At 47.7% G+C, this 24024-nt stretch overlaps 1 protein-coding gene across 7 annotated transcripts in view; it reads left to right on the top strand.

The window, feature by feature from the left end:
• NF1 (neurofibromin 1) overlaps nucleotides 1-24024 on the top strand; it is a 3279657-nt gene that overhangs the window by 2894606 nt on the left and 361027 nt on the right. For all 7 annotated transcript variants that reach the window (XM_069614617.1, XM_069614618.1, XM_069614621.1 and 4 more), the window contains one exon: nucleotides 12315-12361. In XM_069614617.1, coding sequence (XP_069470718.1) covers nucleotides 12315-12361 — 47 coding nt within the window. The remainder of the gene's footprint in view (nucleotides 1-12314; nucleotides 12362-24024) is intronic.

Genomic DNA, 24024 nt, shown 5'->3' on the forward strand with positions numbered 1-24024 from the left:
TTAAGCTACTAACACACGACGAAGTAAAAAGTCGGGAGTCGGCATGGAGCCAGGCGCTACGAAATCGAAATTGCAAAATGGTAAATGGACAAGTTCCCGGCGACCAACCACCCCAAAAGACTTGGGGCCTCATTACGACCCTGGCGGAACGGGTTAAACGGCGCCGTAAAAGGCTGCGGCGCCGTCCAACCCGTTCCGCCACATTACGAGGTCCCCTCGCGGGACCCGTTAAGCACGCCTGGGAAAACCAGGCGTGCATACCGGGTCCTGCGAGGGGTAGAGGGAGCAAACAACGGGCCATCTCGTAATGGCCCGTTGTTTAGTCCCTCTCCCATTCAGCCCTATGGGGGCTGAAATGGGAATGGGGAGGAACCGTGTCCGTGTCCTCGAGTGAGGAATTACCAGGCCATCCGAACTCGGAATGGTCCGGTAAGTCCTCATTCCGAGGACATGGACACGGATGCGGTTTTGCCGGCAGCCATGCATAAATTGCGGCATGGCTACCGTCATAACTTATAATGAGGGCCTTGGTCTTCCTCAAATGCTCAATCAATAATTGAGTACTTTTGGGTTTCACAAAATATCTTTGAAAACGACATGAGATTATCAATTAGCCCTATGTCAAGTAGCGACCACAACCTGCTTTGGTTGGCCTGTGTGGTGGACTGGGCAATTGAGCAAAGAAAATACGACCCCGTAATCTCCATAAACAGCGGTGGAAACCGGTTGAAGATTGATAGACCGACCATAGAGGGAATAAACTTGAAATTACAGTGGGACACAGACTTGTCTGTAAATTATGTACCCTTGCTCTCTGATTTCATCACAGTAAAAGCTGCTGATCGCATAATGGACACAAAACACAAACACCTCATCGTCAATTTTAACACACGCAAAACAGGTGATGAGACGAGACATAAGAACCCTAAGGAAGTCAAGTAAAACTGCTAGCGACATAAACACAATTAAAAACGCAACACAAATACGTCGCCAACAATACCGTACCTGGTTGAAATCACAAAAATTGATAATAGAGCAAGATAAGGCTGAGCAGCTGATGAGGCATTTAGTCCAAAAGAATTCCCGAGAAATGTGGGCAATTTTGAATGCAGGAAATTCGAAGCACCAGTCATTGCCATCAAATGAGATTGAGGCTGACTCATGGCAAAAGCACTATGGCAACATCTTTTGCAAAGCACCTGAAGAGGACGTCAGCAAACCAGCACAAGAGTTGACATCTTGGAAACTGCTAATAACAGGGGAAGATATAAGCGTCGCGATACGATCTTTGAAAAACTCTCACGCAGCAGGCCCAGATTTAATATCAAATATGATGTAAAAAAAGAATGTGGAGCAATGGGCTATTTTCATCGAACTATTGTTCACCCGTGTGCTTACATCCGCAACGATACGTGACTCCTGGCGTGATGCGATTATTGTGCCGATCTACAAAAAGGGCAATCGGGCGGATCCGTCCAACTACCGCCCGATTGCCCTGCTAGACACCATAGGATTAATCTTTGCCTCTTTTTTATGCCAAAGCTTAGCTGCGTGGTCAATGTCAGAGCAAATCTTTGACATCCGACAAACAGGTTTCACAAAAGGCATGGGGGTGGAGGTGAACTTGGTGCTCCTAAACATCCTCAAACTAGAAAGCCAAAAGGCAAAGACAAGATTATTCCTCGCTTTCATAGACCTGAGAGGAGCTTTAGACAGCATTAATCGTAACAAACTGTGGCAAAAATTGGAAAACTGGAATTGCCCAAGAAACCTCGTCGAGCCAATTAGAGCTCTGCATACTCAAACCACCGTCAGCATAAGACTAAACAATCAAGGCACTCTATCCAATAGGATACCAACAAGTATAGGTGTGAAACAGGGATGTCCACTAGCTACTTAACTCTTTAAGTTGTTTATCTCAGACATCCCTGCCCATCGCACAGATGTGCAATGCTTTCCACCAAAAGTGAGCAACATTGAAGTAGGCTGCTTAATATACGCTGACGATGTGGTTCTTTTGGATAGGACCCAGATAGGACTCCAACGGCAACTATCAAACCTTCACGAATACCTGCATAAAAACGACCTGGAGCTAAACACTGAAAAACTAAGATCATCATCATCGGCCAAGGTCATTCAAAAAGACAAAAAACCTTCAAGTGGAAAATCGAGGACAACTGCCTAGATACAGTCAACTCAATAAGATACTTGGGAATTATCTTCAACAACTCAGTCCATGAACATCACTGGAAGGTCGACATGGTCAATCGAATGCACCAGTCTTGATTTTCTACACCCAAAAGGTGGTTCCTGCAATCACCTTTGGTTCAGAATCAGGCTGGAATATAGACGTCTCGTTCTGGCAAAAGTTAGAAGGAATCTTCTGCGGCGTGTTTTGAAGCTTCCTACCTATATTTCAATGACCCAAATCCGATACGAACTCTCACTAAACTCTTTACACTCTCATGTAATGTGGAAATCTTTAACAGTATTGCGAAAGATGAATTTGTCTCCAACAGCGCCTGCTTTACAAATCTTCTCTGCTACAAGCGAAACAGGGAATTCGAAACTTCTTGCTGAGTGGAAACAAATCATGCTGTCGATTCTTGTCACTGTTGATCTCAACCTGAACGACCTGCTGCTGAGACCACAACAAGTCAAAAAAAAGTTCGAACAATGGTGCTGGATTTCGAATAATGATTTACGTCTTTCGATGCCGACCACCTTAGATGCTGGAATAGGGGAACACAAGCTAAATGTGACAAGTAATTATCTAAAAAACTGCCCGTCTCGACATCACCGCGAGCAGTTTTTAAGGTTTCGCTTAAATGCTGTAAAAACAAAAGAAATGATGTGGAACCGTCACTTCAAAGAAGTGAAAGACAACATATGCCGCTTCTGTCATTGTGAAATTGAAACTTCGGAACATCTCCTTACTAGTTGCAAAGAAACCACTGCCAAACAGATGACGCACTTGGGAGGCTTTATTCCTGTGGACGGTAACAGTCGAGACTGGTGGTCATACGCGGCAGCTGGACACTGTATAAAATTAAGCTGTGCCGTAGTTGACTACATGGACTCTTTACGACTCAATACAAATTTTATTTGATACACATGATTTAGCCAGGATGTTCTAAGACGGCTCAAAGTGACGGTTATAGCACCATGGAACTACATTTTGGGAACTTTTTTGATACATATGGTTATACTGTAATAAAAGTCTGATGTCACAATGTTCACATTGAGACATGGCGGACTGGTTTTTCAATAAAAAAAAAAATGCAAATTATTGCTCTTCCAGCTGGTGCAGAAGGAGACAACCCCATTGACTTTGTTTCCACCTGGCTCCCTGAATTGTTACACTTGGAAGTGGAGGAGAACCCCATGTGCATGGACAAACGCTATAGAATTAAACCCTCCTCCTTTAATAGATTGCTCAAGGCATCTATTGGTACGACACGTATTGTCAAGCTGGGCAATGCTTGCGACAGGGACAGGATTTTGAAGGCTGCTGCAACTGAAAAATTTCTGGAGTTCCATAAACACACGATTCACATCTTACCTGACTTGGCACTCGTGACAAAAAGAAAGAGGCTCAGTATCCTTAAGAAGTACTTTTTGGATCATGTGGTGAAAGCACAGTTGCTTACACCTGCTGAACTTGGGGTGTCCTGGAACGGGAAGGAGTATATCTTTTTTTTTTAATCAACAGAATGCTGAAAAGCTGTTGACAACTATACCTGCAAAGAGAATGCCCTGTCAGGACAAAGATTGAGGTGTCTGGGTCTTGGGCAGGCCTCCTTATCCTACGTTGAGACAATTATGCTCATTTTTTTGTTTCTCTATCCTGTTTGCTTCCCAACACGATGTTCTGTAAATGTATAAGGCTAGGATAATGCCATTCCGCTTAGTGCTTATGATAGCTATGTAGAGCGTTTTGGTAGTTGCCTGGTTATCAAGACCTATGGGCGTACAAAGCACCAAGGGGCATGCACATGATGTGGCTGGATTCTTGCCAGAGCCCTTGGCTGGTGGGATGGTGGCATGAAGAGTCTTGAGGATAGTAATCCACTTTATTTAAATTGTTTGCAAACATGGAGCATTATTTCAACAGTAAGATTTGGGCAGGTCTTGACATATCTTGCGATACCTTTTTTAGGTCAAACCCTTTCCCACCTCCCCAAGTCCACACCCTGCTTCCTCCGTATCCCCTCCGTGGCTTAGTCCAGCTTTGGTGAGGCAGCATGTGTGCCCCTAACGGGTTACCAGAAACAGTCTCATTAGATGTGGTTTGTTTGTTTGCACAGGGAAGTTCAGGTCATATTCCAGAATTGGGGACCAAATGTCTGTGAACTAGTGTTAGCTACCTTCTTTAGCGGCAGTGACCTTTTCCATCATCAAAATGTCCCAGATCTTGATCCACCACGTAGGTAGCAGAGGGCACTCAAGAGATTTCCAGGTTTAGGCAATTGTATTTTTTTTGCCGTGAAGAGAAGCTGGGTAATCAATTTATCTGTCTCCCAGACTTCGGGTAAATCCCCAGGATAGGTCTCCCTAGCAAGATCACCTCGGGGTTCATAGTGTCTTTGACCTTGGAGGCTATCTTCAATAGAGCAGAGCACTTTTTCCCAAAATGTTTGAGCGAGGGGACACTCCCACCACGTATGTAAATATGCCCCTTGAGCTCTGCATTCTCTCCAGCACGTTGGGTCGAGCACATTTTTAAAGTGATGCAGCCGTGCTGGGAAATAATACCAGCAGTATATGAGTTTAAGGGCACATTCTTTGTTAGTTACACATTTAGCGGAGGAGTGGTTTCTTGTCCAAATGTCTACCCAGGTTTGATCCTCTATGGGGTGGCCTGCTTCCCATATGGCCATGTAGGTGTGTCAGGAAGATGGTGTGCCACCCTGCAGGATCCTATATAGATTACAGATGTTTCCCCCATGCTGTCCTTCCAGCAAGATGAGGACAATGAGGTTTAGGTCACGTGCAGCCCTTTATCTTATCAGAGGGTGCGTAATCCAATGCTGGATTTGAGCATAAGTGTACCTATCTGCTTCCGAGAGTGAAAATGTTTCCTTACAGTTTATAAAGGACCGGGGTAATCCATTCTCAAACAGTTGCGATAGGGTTTGTAACCTGCCTTGTGTCCATCTCTTAAAATCTACAGGCCGAAGACCTGGGGTAAAGTCTGGATTATATAAAACTGGAGTGCAGGGGCAAAACACCCCTCGGATTCCCCTCCGTTTTATCGCCCAATCCTATATCCTCACTGTCGTTTTTGTGGAGGAAAGCACACCAGGCCAGTGTCTGCATGCAGAGAGGGAGGTGTATGGGAAGGAGCAAAGGGGAAGCGGCATTCTGGACTTTTTTTTTAATTATTATTTTTATTTTGTTTTACACCACAATAACTTACAGACATTACCATATACATTTCTTTGTCACTGCACAAAACGTGTCTGTTTATTCCCCTTATCCCCCAACTCCCCCCTCCCCCAGCCTACCTTGCACCACACAGTTCTGCAATCTCTTGCTTACTCTCCTCCACCCACCCAAATGTCTTCTCCCTCCTGTGTGGGACTGTGTTCCGATATCCGATTCTCCAATGTGGGCGTAGCCAGCTCCGCAATCAACTGTCTCCAGGCCTCCACCCCCTGCTCCTCTTGGTCAGAGTTCCTGTTTACTGCTTCTTGCAACGCTACAGTTTCCGCATTCGCCCATTTCAGCAGGTCCCTCCAACATGTCTGCACCAAAGGCCTCCTCTGCGCTTTCCATCCCATCTCTATCCTACGTTTCGCAAGAGTATATGCTAAATCCTTCAATTTACTCACGTGTTTCGCTCTCTTAGGCCTTGTAAAATCCCCCAATAAACAAGCCAGGGCGATCCAATCTCCAGGGTGATATCTGCCTTTGATAGTGTCAGAGCCACTTCCTCCCAGAATCTGCCAATCTCTGTGCAGGCCCAGAACATATGAACCAGGTCTGCCTCCAGCTCCCCTCACTTCGGACAGAATTGTGATGCTGTCTGGCTAAATTTCGCTATTCTGTTCGGGGTCATATATGCTCTTTGGGTTTTGTATAATTGGATTTGTTGGAGCCTTGCATTCCTGGACACCTTTTAGTGCTACCCCAGAGCTCTAGTCCACCTGCATCTGACATTGGTACATTCAGGTCCGTCTCCCATTGTCGTCTCGTTTGTTCCGGCCCCTTCCCCCACCTTGGACATTAACAGCTCATTTATACGCGAAACTTCATGTTCACCTTCTGATGCATCATAAAATGTCTCAATCGTCTCATCTGGCTGCAATGGTACCTCGGTCACCGGCCATTTGCTCCTTATATTCCTCAGTAAGATGGAATATGTAAGGTTTTGCCCTGGGTGCACCCCTGTCTCTCTTGTCAATGCAATGCCTCAAACCCTTTAGGCGATCCTTCCTCTATCAAATCTCCCATTATGGCCACCCCCTTAAGCATTCTGGACTGTTCAATGTCTGCTCATTTCGGGCGGGTGGCATTAGGAGTGAACCAGGCCAAGTAATGTGTGAGTTGCGCTGCTGTATAATATTTGTGCAGGTCTGGGACATCCATCCCTCCCAGTCAGGCATTACTCATCATCACCTTCTTTGGGATCCTAGATTTCTTCCCTTGCCAAATGTATCTGAGCAACTTTTGTTGTAGTTGAAGGAGAGGTTGCTGTGGGATCTCCATCAGGAGTGTCGAGCAGAAATAAAGAAATCTTGGGAGCAAGTTAATTTTACCTGCAGTGATGCGACCCATCAGTGAGATCTCTTGAGTCATCCATCAAAGTCTGCCTCCAACTCTTTAAAAAATTATGGGAAGTTCTAGTGCGTGTGCGGAAAATGAGTTAAAAGAACGTGGCGCCAATGCTTGGCCAATTTGGACATTCACTTTCATTACTGCAATGAAAGCCTATGTTTTCGTAGGCTCAGTAAGTAGCCATCCATTTCTGCAGTGGAGGCAAGGTCACATAATGATGTCAGCTGAACAAACTGTGGAGAATAGTTGTTGTGTTGTCTGCCGAAGGACGATCCAGAAAGGGAGTTGGAACATTCTGCAGGTGCAGTGATAAGGGGTTCTGGGAAAGAAGGCAAAGAAGAGAAGCTGGGTTTTCCCACTCTTGACGCCTCATGCTTATTGTCTGCTCTTTGGCCGAGGACAGTCTGGTAACCATTGAGGGGTGGGGATTCTCCCCATGATGAGAAGAACTACTCCTCCTGAGAAGACAGATAGAACTGGATTCCCGGGTGATGCAGTCTCGCTGAGAGGGAGGACGCTCCGTTCCAGACCCCGTTAGTATGAGTGATCTCTCGGCCTACCTGCTCTGGGACTAAGCAGTGTTGTGGTGGCCGAGATGAAGGAATCTCCTGCAACCATTCTAACGGTAATGCTCTTTTTCTATGTTTTTGTATAATTGACTATATGTTGTGTGTGGGTATAAACAAGTGAATAAAGGGCCTACACCGAACCATTTTGTTTTTATATAACAAGTGATTTATGTTTTGTTTGTTGCCTATCTAAGTCCAATAACTTGTTTTGTCGGGGTCTAGTGGGACGTAATTCTGAGGTCCCTATACGTGGCGCAGAAAAAGCAAGACAGAAGTTGGCTGTATAAAGTTCCCTATGGTGCGCCGGAATGTTCACCCCAGATATTCTTCAGACTTCCTGCTCCATCTTATCGGACAGGCTCCTCCAGGGTTAGTCCCACCCCCAGAGCAGCCGACTTGTGATAAATAATTTTGAATCTTTCTACCCGGCTAAAGGAGTCCACTTCCCGTAGGGATTGTAGTAAGGAAGATTGAATATTTGTTACGGTGAGCATCACGTCATCCGCGTAAAGGGACACCTTGTATTGTTTACGGCCTACTCTGACCCCCTCAATAGCAGGATTGTTGCGTATCCGCGGGGCCAAGGACTCCATTATCAGAGCGAAAATCAATGGGGAGAGTGGGCACCCCTGTATCGTTCTGCAAGTGAGAGGGATAGGATTTGTTTGCAACTGATTCGCCCGCAGAGAGGTTTTTGACGAGCTATAGTTGGCTAGAAGCATTTTACAGAAATGGAAAGCATCGAGGTTGCCCTTCATGAAGACCCAGCCGTCTTTATCGAATGCTTTAGTTGTGTCTAGCGCCATCAGTGCCAGTTTGCGGTGTTTTTAGGTCGCCATTTCTACCAAGTTTAGGGCACGTGGGAAATTGTCCCCGGTAGTTCTGCTTATTATGAGACCTGTTTGGTCTACATCTACTATGCTGGAGTGGACTCCAGTTAAATGATTGGCCAAGACCTTAGAGTAGATGTTTGCGTAAATATTGAGCAATGAGATCGGCCTGTAAGAGGCGCAATCTCAAGGGTCCTTTGCCGGCTTTAATAGTAAGATGATCGAGGAAATCTACATGAAGGGAGTTGTGCAGCTAGTCTGTCGAAAGGAGCTAAAAATCGTCAGGTCCAAGGCCACTAGTTTTCAAGAACTTGATTACAAACTCTACTTCTTCAGTTGCAATTGGCCGCTTTAGGGTGTCTTGTCTACTGCCACAAGATGCAGGAGGGGCGGCCTCCTATATGTATCGCCTCTTTTCGGACAAGCTACGGGTGGGGTGAGGCGGGACCACATACTTTCAGCCAAATGGGATGCTGCCAACTGCAGTTTAGTGTCTTTCACATACTGAATCGTTCCCTGAGGAGCTGCATTGGGGTTTTGCCAATTACCCAACCAGGAATTTGTTAGCTTTATTGCCCTTGGCATAGTATCCCTGTTTCGTTTTGAGAAGGGACTGAGCTGTTTGTTCTGCATACTATTGCTTTCATGGCCTCCCATGTGGTTGCCATTGGGGTGAGACCTACCGCATTCTCCTGAAAATAGTTTTGGATGGCTTTTGCGATAGCGTCCCTGAGTGCCACGGCATTTAAGATGGGATCATGGAGACTCCATCGGGCCCTGGGAGAAGGAATAGGGTTGTGGATTTGAGCTGTTAGGAGAACCTGGGCATGGTCTGACCATAACCTTGTTTCTCTGGCACCCTCCTCGACATATGATAAAAGTTGAGGGTTAGCTAAGTGTAAGTCTATACGGAAGGAAATGCGATGGACATGAGAGAAGAAAGAGAAGTCTTTTGGCCCCGGATATAAGACCCTCTAGCTATCAACCACCCCCAGGGACTTAAATAGGTGGAGTAATCCCAGGGCAATTTGAAAGTCTTTTGGCGTGGGTTGGTGTTATCTATCGGCTTGGGGGCCTGGGACCCCTTTTAAGTCACCCCCTATTACTGCTTGGCCCTTGAGGAAGGGGAGTAGTTTGGACTCCAGATCCAGGAAGGCGGCCTCCTGCCACTCATTAGGGGCATAGACAAAGAGATTAGGGTATAAAGCTGACCAAATAGCATACCATTGACCCCCAAGGATCTCTGTGCCTGATTTTTTTAGATTTGTTGGAAACTAGAAATTGCTTCGGGAAGGCTCTGCTGCCCAAGCAAGCAGTTTCGTGGGATCAAATGTGTTTCTTGCAAGAATCCCAGGGACCTGTCAAGGTTCATTAGGCATCATAGGGTGGATTTACACTTGACAGGTGAGTTCACGCCTCTAACATTAAGAGTTACAAATGTTAGCTTTTGTGTTTAGGGATGTGCTAATTGAGAGTTGGTTCCACCCTTGGAGGGGGCGGAGTTAGCAACACTAGCCATTTGTCTCGATTATTGCATCAGCTCCCTGCAGCAACCAGGTTTTCAACTTTTTAAACCACAACTTGTATATCAACCAAAAAACAAACAGTAGAGGTCTTATCTCCCCCGAGTTCTTCAAGCGGCATAACACTCTTGACCGGGCATAGGCCGTGTGAAGCCTGGGCATAAGCTTTTTATTAGTCCGGTCTGCCGGTACAATAATAATGTGGCTGTGAGTTTGGAGGACTCCGGCAGGAGTCCCTTGAAAAGGACTTGCGCTTGCTGTGGGGGTGTTCCAGGTATCCGTCCATTTGCTGCTTTTGCCCAAGTGTTATGTCTCGGTTTAGGACAGTCTTTTTTTCAATGGTGCAAAAGGTTTAGTCGGAGAGCCACCTTCTCCATTCAGGGGGCCGTTCCCCAAAATGCCTTTGGCTTCCGCTAGTGAACTTTTGACCCATGTTGTACCTTTGAGCGTGAACTGCAGCGTAGAGGGGAACAGCCATCGGTATTTGATCTTTTGGTCCTGTCAAAACGTTGTTAGCTCTCTTCTTTTTTGCATTGTAGCTGTTGCTAGGTCTTAGAAAATGTTCAGTGACGACCCCTAGTAAGATAATTCACCTTGCGTTCGGCTTGCTGTCATGATCTCCTGTTTGGCTGTGAAGAAGTGGACGCACGTGATCACGTCTGGTGTTGCATCGGCAGGCAGGCTTCTGCGGCTCCGCATCCTAATGGTATGGCCCAGAAGCAGCATTGCTTTGTCAAGGTGTGGTATGAGCGTCTGGAAAACTCTGCCAAAATAGTCGCTCAGGGCCTGGTCAGGGATCGAGGCAGGCACTCCTTTAATCTGTCAGTTATTTCTGTGAGCTATATTCTCTGTATCCTCTTGTTTGGTTGCAATGGCTTTTCTTTTCCCTCCCAAAGCCTAAATTCTACACTGCAGCTCTGCCACTGTTGTAGCTTGCTCCATAGACTGGTCTTCAATCTCTCTGAGCCTTTGTCCCACCTCCAATACTCGATTGTCCAAGCAGTCCACTCTTGCTCAAATTTCCATCATGCAGTTGCAGAACTCCATTTTAATGTCTCCCATGAAGGATTGGACGTCGTCCTTCGTGGCTGGTTGTCCTGAGATTCTGTCCGGGAGTGAACCAGGAAGGTCACTGTTTGTTTTTTCACCCTCATCTTGAGGTTGCATTAGAGTGGCAATGTCCACATTTCTTTGTGTCTTCTGTTTAGCCATAATTGCTGCCTCATAGGGCTCCCGTTTGAATTTGAATTCAAGAGACAGCTATGTTTTTCCTCTCAGTCCCAAGAAGGCTGTTTGTGAGGATTCCTGCCCACTCCTTTCTCCATGTTCTCATACCTCTTCGGCTTGCCATCACTTCCGCGAGACAGGTGAGTGAACTCTAGACATTGCCTGTTTTACCTCCCCATTTGTTTTTTCCAAAGATGGTGACATTGAGAGTGACACCCTCCTTTCTGCCAAAGGTGATCTCGAAGATCTGTCTTACTGTCTATTTTCCTCCACCTCAACCTTCCAGGGCAGCAAAACAATTCTATAAGCTGGACCCGGTATGGGCCCCTAAGTTCTGCGTCTCTCGTACTAGAGAGGCTAGAAAAGATTACCAGCTTTTTGTTGGTTATGTTGGTGCTCATACTGGCAGGTCTGTGATGAAACAGACCCTGTCCAGGTGGATCATTCTCTGAATTTCGGAATACTACGACCTGGCTAGAAAGGATGTGTCTGAGGTTATCCAAACTCATCCTACCGGAGGGAGTGTCTGCCACCTTTGCACTGCAAAGTCTCGGGAGGATAGCTCAGGGGCAACGTGTTCGCCTTGGAAGCAAGATGACACGGTGCAACACAGGTTTGATCTCGGGGTCTGTGCTTAGAAACCTCTGGGTATTAAGCGCGTTATAAATAACCAATCATATCATACCAGAGGGGTGTCCCTGTCTTGTTTTTTTGCCAGGCAGCAACGTGGGCATTTCTGCACACGTTCGTTAAGCATTATTGCTTGGATTTCCTTGTAGGCCAGGATGCCCGTTTTGGTAGGGCAGTCTTCCAGAGTTTTCTGGCGTATGTGGTGCTGGCTTCTTCCCTCATCCAGATTGACATACTGCTTTGGGAGTCTATCATAGATGAAAAATCTGTGCCAGGAAAGAATCCATTAGAAAACAAATGACATGCCTCTCTGGAATGTTTTTTCTAATGGATGTTCCTGCTACAAATTTCTCATTGCCCTCCTTACCTGCCCCTTTTGCGGGAAACTAGCACACCATCGGTTCTACTATCTCAGTTTCAGAGTTCTAGGGAATAAGGGTGGAACTGAGGTCATGAGGCACTGCACTGCTAATATACTGATCCAACATATCCAGCATGTCGAGGCATTGGATGGAACCAAAATGGAGCTGCGCTGCGCCCCCATCGGCAGAAATGTTCCTGGTCTGCAGATGCGCAGGGGTAGGGATATCATAGAGAAGCAGCCATCAGAAAGTACATTAGAGAGGCAAGTAATGTGTTCTTCTTTGTTGTATGGATTACTCTTTGTGCAATGTAGCTTTGATGTATTTGTTTCTTTTAATACTGTTTGTGACTTTTTTCAGTCACAAAAATTAATATTTCATTTACTTCTTTAGGTTTTGGTTTTAATGGTTTGTGGAGATTCGCTGGACCATTTTCAAAGGTATGTATGTTGACACTGTAGTAAAAAAATTTGCAAAATATTTGACACATCACTACATGACGAGTTGTATGAAGCAGTGCAATAATTCTACTAAATCCAACCCTATACTACCATATTGGATTCAATAACAGGAACCTTTAATGATTAAAAGCATTACTGTAAGTTTAAATACATTTTAAAGGAGGAGTATTTTTGAAATGCCATTGAACATCCTATCAAGATTCTGGTGTCACGTCTTTGGTGTGAGTCCCTACAGTACCCTAATCGGGAATAAAAACTAACACTGGGGTAAGGGCACCATTCAGAAAGGTAAGTGGGAATAACTAGGCACTGAAATGGCCACTCAAGGCTGGCATAGAGGAAAAATGAAGGTTATTGGTCAGAATATGTAGCACCACCAGGTTCCTTCACAATAACTGTCCCTTTCACCCCACTACCCTGAGTGGCGTACCAGTCAGATCCTGGGGTATGTGTCCCCTGTTGGCCAGGGCATTATTGAAGTCTGTCTTCTCTATAGCTGCCAGCGTGGGCCTAGGCCCGGCCATACTGATGCAGAAGTTTCTCGAGACCTCATGGTTATAGTGGTCTGTCTTCCCCAATGATTTCAGAGCTCTGAGTGCCTGCCCTTCTGGTTGGTGGGCCCCTCATGGCTCCCCCTCTTCCTTGGGCTTCGAGGAGGGCCAATAACAGCTTCTTCAGGTCTGCCAGTTCAGACAGCACAAAGCTATATCTGCAGCCACTAATCATAGGTTCCTCCTTGGCGACTTGGTCTAGGTTGAGTGGGGTGTGTGTGTCAAGTGAGGTAGAAAGGTTGCAAGGGCTGGTGCAGAGCTGGAGGGTGCACACAGCACTCATGCCCGCCCTTCTTGTTTGAGTCTGAGCCTAAGAGAGGGGCTGTCATCATTAGCAACACACATGTTGAATTCGGCACGCTTTCTGACTGTGTTTTCCATGGGTGCCATAGGTCTATTGGGGGCTAGGGCTGGTATCAATACTGTGGGATCGCAATGGGATCCCTGTGTAATTGATTTTCCATCTTTGCTACCTCTCGTTCTGCATTGATGGAACGCTAGTATCAAGCTTCTGGGCTGGGCTGGCCGTCACAGGAGCTGGGTCATTTTTCCCCATGACAATTCTATTCGGGGCACTGGCAAAGTTATTGATGTTGGCCGTCAAAGTCTTGCTGGAGGCCGGAGTTTCAAGACAGGAAATTGATGAAGAAGCTGCCTTTTTGCCCCCCTGCACCTCCCTACACAGCAGTTGGATCCTCCTGGAGCACTTAGCCAACTGGTCGGTCCCCATGGGGCAGCCATGCCATTGGCTCTAGGTCCGTCAGTAATCCTGCGCTGGGTCGGGCTGTGAGTGCCCACTCTACCACTGTTAGTATGTAGATTATTTTCCTTATTTCCTGTGGCCTAAGGTAATCCTGATTTGTTCCAAAGAACTGATTAATTTATTTTATATGGGTGTATGCTTTGCCTTTTATCCTAATGGGGCTTTGGGGGTGTTACTTGACAGCGCCAACTTCAGCACTGAGTGAGGGAGTTTCTAGTAGCAATTTCCATTTTCAGTATGTCTTATTATTCTTGGCCACAACAGGTGGAGGGCATGGGAGAGTACTGGTAATATGGCTGCTATGGGCCCCACCAACCCTGTTGGGCCTCTCAAACTCATAACCCCTCACCTGGTCACATGCTTTTTTCCCGTTTTGCTTCTCCCGTAGTGCTTCTCCTTTGTGCTGGCTCCACGTTCTTGACAGCTGCCTCCCCCTGAGGCGCTGAACACCCTGCGGGCACCAAACACCTGTGTCCTTCCCCCGCAGGCTTCACCCTGCAGGAAGGGCCAGGGCTACTTGTGGAAAAGGGGGCATGGCATCTGCCAAACGAGGCTCCAGCGATGGGGCTAGTGTCCAGATGGGAGTGGGATGCAGCAAAAACCTGCCTTATTAAAGAGGTAGTACCTCAGGTACAGCACCCTCATCCACCTCAGAAGACACAAATGCTGTTGCCTCCTCTTCCTCCTCCTCCTCCACCTGCTCCAGTCCTCCCACACGCGCATGGTGAACCCGTGCAGGTAGCACTGGCTCCTCTCCTACAAGCCGAAGAAAAGGAGCTATTTCACTCCAGTAGCACGAGGCCCCGAGAACTCTCCAGCAGATAATTACACCGAGGATAAAAAAGAGGAAACTCCTTCCTCAGCTAAAGCCTTTCATGACTGTGTGGAGGGTTTAGCAGATTTATGGGGTGTTCCAGCACCTCAGCAGTCTTTACCTGAGGGAGGAGTGCTAGCAGAGTCTCATCACTAAGAGTGACTACTTGTTCTGGTGTTCCCCTGCAGAAGGACATCATAGACATGGCTAAGAAGTTATGGGTTAAGCCACACTCTTCTAAGCCTATAAATAAGAGATTGGATGCTTGTTTTAGACACTTGCATGGCAAAACTATTTTGTTGTCTTTCCATCCTCAAACCCATTCCTATGTGGTGGCAGTGGCATCATTATATTCAAAACCGTCTGGCATTTCATCCACTGCAAGTTGAGCTGCAGCCTGCCTTGCCAAAGAAAACAAGTTTCTGGAATCTTTTGGGAAAATGTTTTATCTAAATGCGGGCTTGTACTTAAGACGAGCAAATGCAGATGCTTTGCTCACTGCAGCAAAACAAACTGTGGAGCGAGATTAGTGATTTCTTTACAGATTTGCCTATATACCGCCAGGCGGCGTTTAAGGCAGGATTGGCTATGGCAAAGGTTATAGCACAGGACATACTTGAGGCCTCTTTCTCACGCCTTGATTCAGCAAGTAGAGGGCTATGCGTGGGTACAAACATGAAATGTTCAGCATAGATGCATGGCACCAGGTTTACGTCAGATCTACCTTTTGAGGGCATGGAGCTGTTCCATTCGTCTACGGATGAAGAGGTCACTAAGAAAAAGACGAGTACCCAAACAGCAAAGTCTTTAGCCATACTTTCTAAGACATTAGGTAAGAGCTTCTCACAGAGCCAAGCAAGATCAGACCAAAGATCCCGATCATTTGAAACCTTCAGGCGTTCCAGGACAGAAGAGCTAGGCAGCCTGACAGTCTCCCCGAGCACCCATGGGATGAAATGGCACACAGGCCCTAAATGTTTCTTCTCGCCCCCCCTTCAAATCATAAGCCTCAGAATCTAAAAAACAAGGCAAGCATCCGACTCCACAATACCCCGTTGGGGGGCAGACTGTCTGTGCATGTGCTCCAATGTTAGAATCCTTTTCAAGACCAATAGTTACAATCCATAGTTTCTAGGGGTTTTTGACTCCAACTTCATCTAAATCTTCCATCTACTCCTTCCCTCCTTCAGATTGGTTTTCCAGCGCTTCTTAGACAATAATGAAGCTGGTGCAAGACCAAGCGGTGGAACCACTTCGCCTTCCTGTTAGGGAACAGGGCTTTTACTCAAGGATCTTTGCAATCCACAAGAAAAACCAATTGGACCTGCGAGTAGTCCTAGATCTTTCCTATCTCAACCTTTCCCTGCCCTTAGAGAAGTTCAAGGTGGTGACGGAAGCTCACATTGTCGAGGCTCTGCGCAGGGGAGAATGGATGTGCTCCTTGGACCTCAAGGATGCTTACTTGCATGTGCCTATCTGGCATCGGCACAGACAGAAGTTAGTTTTAGTGTGATAGGCCATCGTTTTCAGCACAAGGTCCTATCATTTGGTCTAAACTCGGCTCAGTGAGTTTTCACATAGATCATGAATGCAGTGGCATCTCTCCTCAGAAAGGAGGGGCATCATTTTTATCCCTATTTGGACGACTGGTTAACCCAATCCAGTTCGGGGCTGGAGGGAGTGACAATGACAAGTCAGAGGCTATTTTATATTCTATTTGACTTTGGATTCTCAATAAATAAAATGAAATCTGAGCTCGGTCCCACACAAAATCTCATATTCTTGGGGATAAGATGGGGCACGTTAGCAGAGAGGATTCCTTTTCCCCTGGAGAGGTTTGTAGACATTTAAACAGCCATCAAGCATTTTCCCTCCAGGCATCCCACATCAGCGTGTTGGTACCAGCATCGAATGGGGCTTCTAGCTTCATGTGTCCTCACAGTTCCACTTGCCAGACTCGAGATGAGAGCTTTTCAGATGCCCTTATCATGCTCTTGGGACCAACAATTGGGAAAAGCGTCATTTCTGCAGGGCAAAATAGTTCAGTTACCGTCCCTGCACAGGGACTCCCATGCAGTATGGAGGAAAGGGGACTCTGGACTAGGAGTACTTCAAACACTACTGTGAGCAGATGTTTATGTTTCATCCATTTAAAGGTCTTTGACGCAGTCAGGGCATGGGTGACTTTATATGTGAGAGCCTTGAAAACTGCTACAATTGACAACAAATTTCCAATGAAGTGGAGGTAGACATTAGTAAAGAATAAGAAATGCCTATACCAAGGCTGCTACAAATGGTCAACTGAAGGACTGCTTAGCTCTTTTCTTCCATTTGGATATCTGGTTGGGTAAGCCCTTCTGGTATATCCCCTCTGATGTCCCTTCTTCTGCACTTGTCGGGGAAAGGAGAACGTCAAGCACTTTTCCCTTTAGCCTGAGCAGATCTATGGGTTTTGGACTCATTGTTTTCTACGAGACAACTTTTGGAAATATCATAGGAACTCCATGGTTTGTGCATGAAACATATCTTTTTCAGTTTCAGGAAGCATATGATGGTCTTTAAAGCATTGTAGAACTCTTAATATGTGCACAATGAAGTGGAATATATAAAAACGTCATCTAGATAAATTATGACCTACTGATCCTAAAATATCAAGAAAGATCTAGTTCATGAAATGTTGAACGATGGAGAGCACATTGCATAGAGCAAATGGCATTACATTGTACTCGTACAAGACACTGCACATGCAGTACGCCGTCTGAAATCCATCCACAGTTCTAACTCATCCCAGATAATATGTCCTTCTGAGGTAGTTTAGTAAAGATGCTAGCAGTCTTCACTTGGTGTAGGAATGCATTAATGAACGACAATTGATGAGTTATTTTCCGTTATATTATTGATTCCACAAAAATCTATACACAAATGGAGCCCTCCCCACTTCTTTGAAACAACAATGAAGAGGCTGCTTGGGACTTGGAATTAATGATCAACCCATAATTCAGATTGCCTTCCAGATATTCGCTCGGGGAGGTTGCTTCAGCTACTAGGTATATCTTGCCACATGATACCTGTGATCTGTATATTAAATCATGTGGGCAGTCAATGAAGTGGTGAAGTGGGAGGTGTGAGAAATCAAAGGGTGTCTCATCTACTAGTCCTGGAGGGGATCTCTCTCTCAGGTGGCCACAGCACGGCCATCGCCTTTGGATCCAGTCCCTGAGGGTAGACCAGTGCGGGAGGATCACCTGAGTGAGTGGTCTTCAGGGAGTGGGGGTGAGGCAGCCGAGGGTGAGACGCGGTATTGCCCACTTTTTTGTACAGCTACCCCATCCAATTTCTTAGGATTCTCTGATGTCCCATTCCCCCCTCCAGTCCCCCACCCCTCGATCCCCCCCAGTCCCCTTTCTACACAAACAACGGGCAGCGGAAGAGGGCGACGGAGGGTAACAAGACTAACTCTTATTATACATCGCACAGGACATGTCCCGCTAATCAGGTCAGGCAAAGTCGGGCACTTTACTTAAAGAGCAAACACCGGATACCAATTAGCCCTCCTCACAAGGATAAAAGGCGATCCATAGAGACACACTCTGAGCAAGGTGGAACACACGTAAGAGCAGAACTTCTGGGGCGAAGGCGAACCTACTGGAGCAGAGCGACGGACCAAGGGACAAGAGCAGAGGGTTGAGAAACCCGGGAGTTCGTTACCAGAAGGATGTTGTCACCAAATGGCCACAAAAGACATATGAAGGCCAAATCCTAAAGCAGAAGGCTGCATTGCGTTTCAAGGACACCAGCGACCCGCCCAGTTGAACGGAAGAGTTGACAAGGCCAAGCCTGTGGTACTAACCTTGACTTGTGAAATGGACAACTGTAAAGACCAGAAACAAACGCACACAGCCGGTAAGTTGGCAAGCGACCTGAGACACCGGTGTGTGCTAGGGAAAGTTTGGAGTTGCAACAGTATATTGCAATTAAAGGCTGCACGCATGTGGATGAGACGCGAAGAAAGGCGAACCCATGAATGAACTTTGAAGTAAAGATGGCTGTGAAACCAGTGATACTGAGTAACAGAGTGGTCGTCGCAGTGAAAGGTAAATTGTTTGTAGCGATAAAGTGAATTAACTGTAAAAGCGAAGTGATCAAAATGAACCCAGAGAGAAGGAGAGATTAAAAATCTGAAAGTTTAACTTTTTTTTGTGGAAGTGGTCCTGCGTAGGTCTGTAGAGAAAACCACACACATTTTGAAAGTCTTAGACATCCGAACATGGTCTGAGCCCGGCTGAGGGAGACCCAAAGTATAATAAGTTTGGGCAGGGGAGCTCCCTTCAAGTATTGTTGAACTTTTGTTGTGAAAAGTCTGAGCCGGACAGAGGGGGACCGGCGTGAACTTTTGTTGAAAGTTGTTTGGAAGACCGGAAAGAGAGACTTTAACGTGGAAGGCCAGGCAGGCCTTGATCCACGTTTTTTAACTGTTCTTGTGTTGAAAACCCAAGCCAGAGTGTAACATGGGGTGGAGAACTGATTCAGTCACATTTATTCTTTATATTTAAACACTGATTTTCCTTTACATACATATCTCCGTTATACACTTTTTGTACAAGAGATAGGGCAGAGGTCATTTTGACTTGACAGACTCAACTAGGACTGTTTTATTATTTGATGGTCAAGCCTACTCTCATCCTAGCTATATGGCAAATTAGCAGTGTTTCCAAACCCAGAAACTTTAATAAAGGTTTTACAAACTGTATCTGTTGTCAGTGTCATAACTGATACCAAGCCTCCCCCACAGAGGCTTTCGCACTTTCTCGATGGATAACATCTGAATATGCCTAGTAGCATTCCGGTATGCTCGAGACAAGTACCACTATGTCATGCACTGCAAATAGCAGAGCTAGGCTAGGACTGGCCATGCAAAAGACAATTTTTCATGAACCTAAACAAGGTAGTAAGCAGTGGGGGATGAAATGCCAACTGTCCCTGTTTCCAGCCCATGGCCATGTTCTGGAACATCAACTAGCTCCTGGCATATCACACTTTAATGTGCCTGGTCGATGAGATTGAACATTATTGATTCACTGGGATTCCCTAGGCATAATTCTAATACTGGCGTGTTTTTGGATGTAGCAAGGATGATAATTCTGTGCTGTCCACTGCCTGGACTGTTTTTAGTTTGTTTTTTGGTAATGATTGGCAAAGACAGCCGTCCATCAAGTGCAAACTCTTTGTATAGTCCAATCTCACCAGAATGAATCAAAGTGATAATCTCCCGTTGGAGCCCATTATTCTGGTGTAAGCGAACGTTAATTTTCAGAAGCCTGGGAGTCAATTGAAGATAGTCATTGAAACTAGAGGGAACTGTGCTCATCCAAGCAGTTAAGGATGAGCCAATACCTTTGCGGAATGCTTAGCTGATTTTCTAGGGTGCTCCCAATTGAGTGATTTCCCACAACACAAGCATAGATTGACTTTGCTGCATTTATACCTCCCTTCTGAGTCGAGGATCCCAAACTCCTGCAATTTGTATGGGTTTCTCCCCTGTCAGTGACTCTGGAGGACGAGGGTTCTAAATGTTCAGCTTACATGCCACAACAAAAAGATGGGTGTTTGCATTTCCCCTTTCGAGGGGAGTGTCCGACGACATATTCCATATCTATGACAGTAATCACCACAGCTGTGCTGCTTCGGAAAATCTTTCGGCATCTGCGTCCTGCATCGATAACTTCGATACACCGCCCTCGAGGACCTCCTCCGACGGCCGACGTCACTGGATGTTATAAGTAGGACGCACAACACCCGTAGCCTCAGTTCCATTTTTTCCGCGAACGTGTTCGCTTCGGGAATCTCGGCGCGCCTCGACTCTTTGGAGTTTCTCTTGTTTCTCGGTTCTTCGAACCTGTTTGTTTTGTGGAAGTTTCTTCTTCGTGAAAGATGTCTACCGCGTCCGGGATTTAAGAAGTGCGGGGACTGTGGGTCCAAGATGTCGGTTACGGACTCGCACGACGCCTGCCTCTGGTGCCTCGGGGAGGCCCCATGACACGGATGACTGTGTCGACTGCCAGTCGCTCACGTCTAAAGCCTTGCGGGAGCGCAAGAAGAAGTTGTCTGTAGGTAAGGTGTCTAAGCCACAGAAGTCGAAGTCTGCGGGGCTTTCGACGGACTATTCGAGCGGCGACTATCCGGGTCGTCGTCGGAAGTCCAGTGGGTCTCGGTCCCGGAGTCGGTCCCGCCACTCCTCTGCCTCTTCGAGGCACTCCCAGAAGCACCGTCATCAGTCGCCTTCCCCGTCCTCTTCCGAGGACTCCGCTCATCGGCGGGTCGCTTACCCTACCAAGCAGACGACGCTGGAGGAATGGGCTTCCTTCGGGAAGAAAATGTTAGCTACTCTCGAATCACAGGGCACCGGTCTGTCCGTGCCTCCGAGTCGGGTCGGTCGTGATCGGTCGAGAGACCCCGCTTGCGCGCCTTCGGGCTCGGGTGGTCGGCACGATTCGCAGGAGAGGTCCCGCTCGGACAAGGGGAATCGTTCTCGTCATGCCCGGTCCAGGTCCCGGTCCTCAACGCGCTCGAGATCATGTGAACCTGTGATGTCTTCAAGGAAGACATCGACGCCGGTGGCGCCAAGGTAGTCGACGGACTCTTTCGAGGCCCCGCCTCCGAAGAAGTCGTTGACACCATCGGCGCCCAGGCTGTCGAAGGACACGCTCGGGGCTCCGGTCTTGAGGCCTGTGTCGACGCCATCGATGCTGTCGTCGATGATTCACTCGATGCCCTCAACGCCTTTCGAGGCTGTGTCGACGGGGGTACCCCGAGGCTCGGTGGAACCCCCAGAAAGGCTCTGGCCAAGGTCAAGCATGGCTTTGGTTCGCATTCTGTGCCTTCTTACCGCCATCTTGAGTTTATTTCAGAGGTGGATGAGGGCTCTGATGATGGCATGGTTCCTAATACGGTGCCAGACAGACGAGATTCTCTCGGGCCATAGCCAATTTGAGGACCTGAGGCAGTCCCTGCACGATGCTAGTGGGCTGGACACCTCTCTGGAGGTGGAGTTTTGTAGGCCTGAGCCTGGCACTCATGCCAACTCCTCGTACCGGCGCCTTATGTCGAGGGTCACCGAGTACTTGGGATGGTCTGCTCCCCCGGGGGAGTTTCATCAGGATGACCTTACGGATATTCTCGACCTTGGTCCACCAAATGACCCAGTACTGCTGTTTCATATGGCTCTACAGAGGAGGGTGGCGGCAGCTTGGACTGCTCCGGAGAGTCTCCCGGCAGTGGGCAAGTCTTTGCCGTGAAAATACCACCCAGCCAGTAGCGACCCCTGCTACTTGTCCAAGCAACCCACTCCGGATAGTTTGGTGGTGCAGGCGGCTACGGCCCCGGAAAAGCAGGTGTCGTATCCTTCCATCCCTCCTGATAGGGACGACAAGCGTTTTGACGGCTGGGCGAAGAAAGTGTTTTCTTCAGGGGGTATGGCGCTTCAGGCAGCCAACTCTGTGTGTGCCTTGTCACGTTTCACGCACACTCTGTGGAACTGTGTTTCCTTAGCGGCTGAACATATTCCCGAAGGGGACGAACGGGATGGTTTCCTTGCCATGGTTCAGGATGGCAAGGATGCCATGTGTGAGGCCATTCAGTCGGGTTTGGACATGGCAGATGGCGTCAGCCGTTCCATGGCAGCGAGCACCGTGATATGCAGGTTAGCGTGGTTGCGAAAGTCGGGGTTTGCTCCTGATGTGCAGGCCCGGCTCCTCAACATGCCCTTTGACGGGGAACATCTTTTTGGCAGCAAGGCTGATGAGAGCCTTGAGAGGTTGCAGACCTCAAAAGCTGCAGCGAAGTCGTTGGGCGCTGCAGTTCGACAACCTCCAACTTTTCGTCCTAGGGGACAGCAATGGAAGGGAGGTTCCTTTCAATACTACTCTTCCTTTGGAATTGGAAAATCGAGAGGAGCTGCCAGTTAAAGGGGCCAACATAGGAGTACCAGAGGTGGAAAACAAGGTACTCGAGGTGCCAAAGCCGCTCGGGCAGTTGCCTCCTTGCCCTCAGGCACTGCTGCATGCCGCTTCTACTCAGTCATGAGGCCATGGCCCATGGTTCGCCGGTTGGGGGAAGGCTGGAGCAGCATCTTGTAGAATGCCATGCCATTACTTCAGATGTGTGGGTTCTGGAGATCATAGCCCACGGCTACTGTCTTCCTTTCCGGTAGAGGCCTCACAACAATCCACCGGGGAAGCTCTCTTTAAAGCATCCGGATCCGCTCCTTGGGCAGCAAATCCTATCCCTGCTGGAGAAAGGCGCCATATAACTCGTGCCCGTACAACTCCTACTTCCCGCAGCTCGGGATACCATCGCACATCGCAATGCTGTGCCCCAAAATAGCCCACCACAGGGAGGGCACCCTTATTTGGGGAGGTGACTTCAACTGCACCAGTAATGGCGAGATGGACAGGTCGGTGCCTCTACTACAATCACGCAATGCCGCCACCACGGCCCTTAACAACGCGCTGGAACACCTAGACCTGGTGGACATATGGAGGGCGCGACACCCAAACGAAAGGAGCTACTCACACTACTCTGCCCCCCATAAGGTTCACACAAGGATCGACTACCTCTTCACCGACAGGGAACAAGTTGCCCTGGTAGAGGACGTCGCATACCTAGGCAGATCGATATCTGACCATTCCCCGCTGGTCATGCAGTGGAGATTGACTGGCCCCAGGCCTCCGATTCCGACATGGAGACTGTCCCCTATGGCACTCACTGATCAAGAGTTCAAGGAAGACCTTGGCATTAAACTCGAAGATTACATAGACAATAACAAAGGCTCTGTATCGAGCTGGAGCACGCTATGGGAGGCGATGAAAGTGGTAACACGGGGCGAGGCCATCTCTGGAGCGGGAGGTATCCGGAGACGCCTGAAGGAGACACTAGAAGAACATGAAGCGGAAATAACACGCCTCGAGTCCCAACTGGACACCACTACTGAAAGGGAAGAGACCCTGCGGGGACTCCGAGACGACTGCCGAATGGCATGGGACAGACTGGCGAAATTCGACTTTGCAACCTACACTACCAAGATACACAAAGAGGCCGACAAACCAGGCAGACTACTCGCATGGTTGTGCAATCGAGAACACCCGAGGCATTACATCACCGAGATCCAGGATGAACGTGGAGTATCACACAAATCACAACCCGACATCAACACCACTTTTGCAGAATTCTACTCCGAGCTCTACTCCCACGACAAGCAAATACCCAGAGAAGACATCAGAGCCACCCTGGAAGAGATCGAACTCCCTAAACTAGCCGAAGATCAGCGTGCAGCACTCGACACTGAGATCACTGCCGACGACATCAAGGATGCGATCAGATCTCTAGCCACCAGCAAATCTCCGGGGAGCGATGGACTCCCCCCAGAGTTCTACAAAACCTACGAAGACATCATCACTCCAATACTATTGGGAGTCTACACGGAAGCATACGAAGAAGGAATTCTTCCCAGCACCAT

Source organism: Ambystoma mexicanum, chromosome 9 (assembly GCF_040938575.1).
Source record: "Ambystoma mexicanum isolate Mex_15411 chromosome 9, UKY_AmexF1_1, whole genome shotgun sequence".
NCBI classification, from domain to species: Eukaryota; Metazoa; Chordata; class Amphibia; order Caudata; family Ambystomatidae; genus Ambystoma; species Ambystoma mexicanum.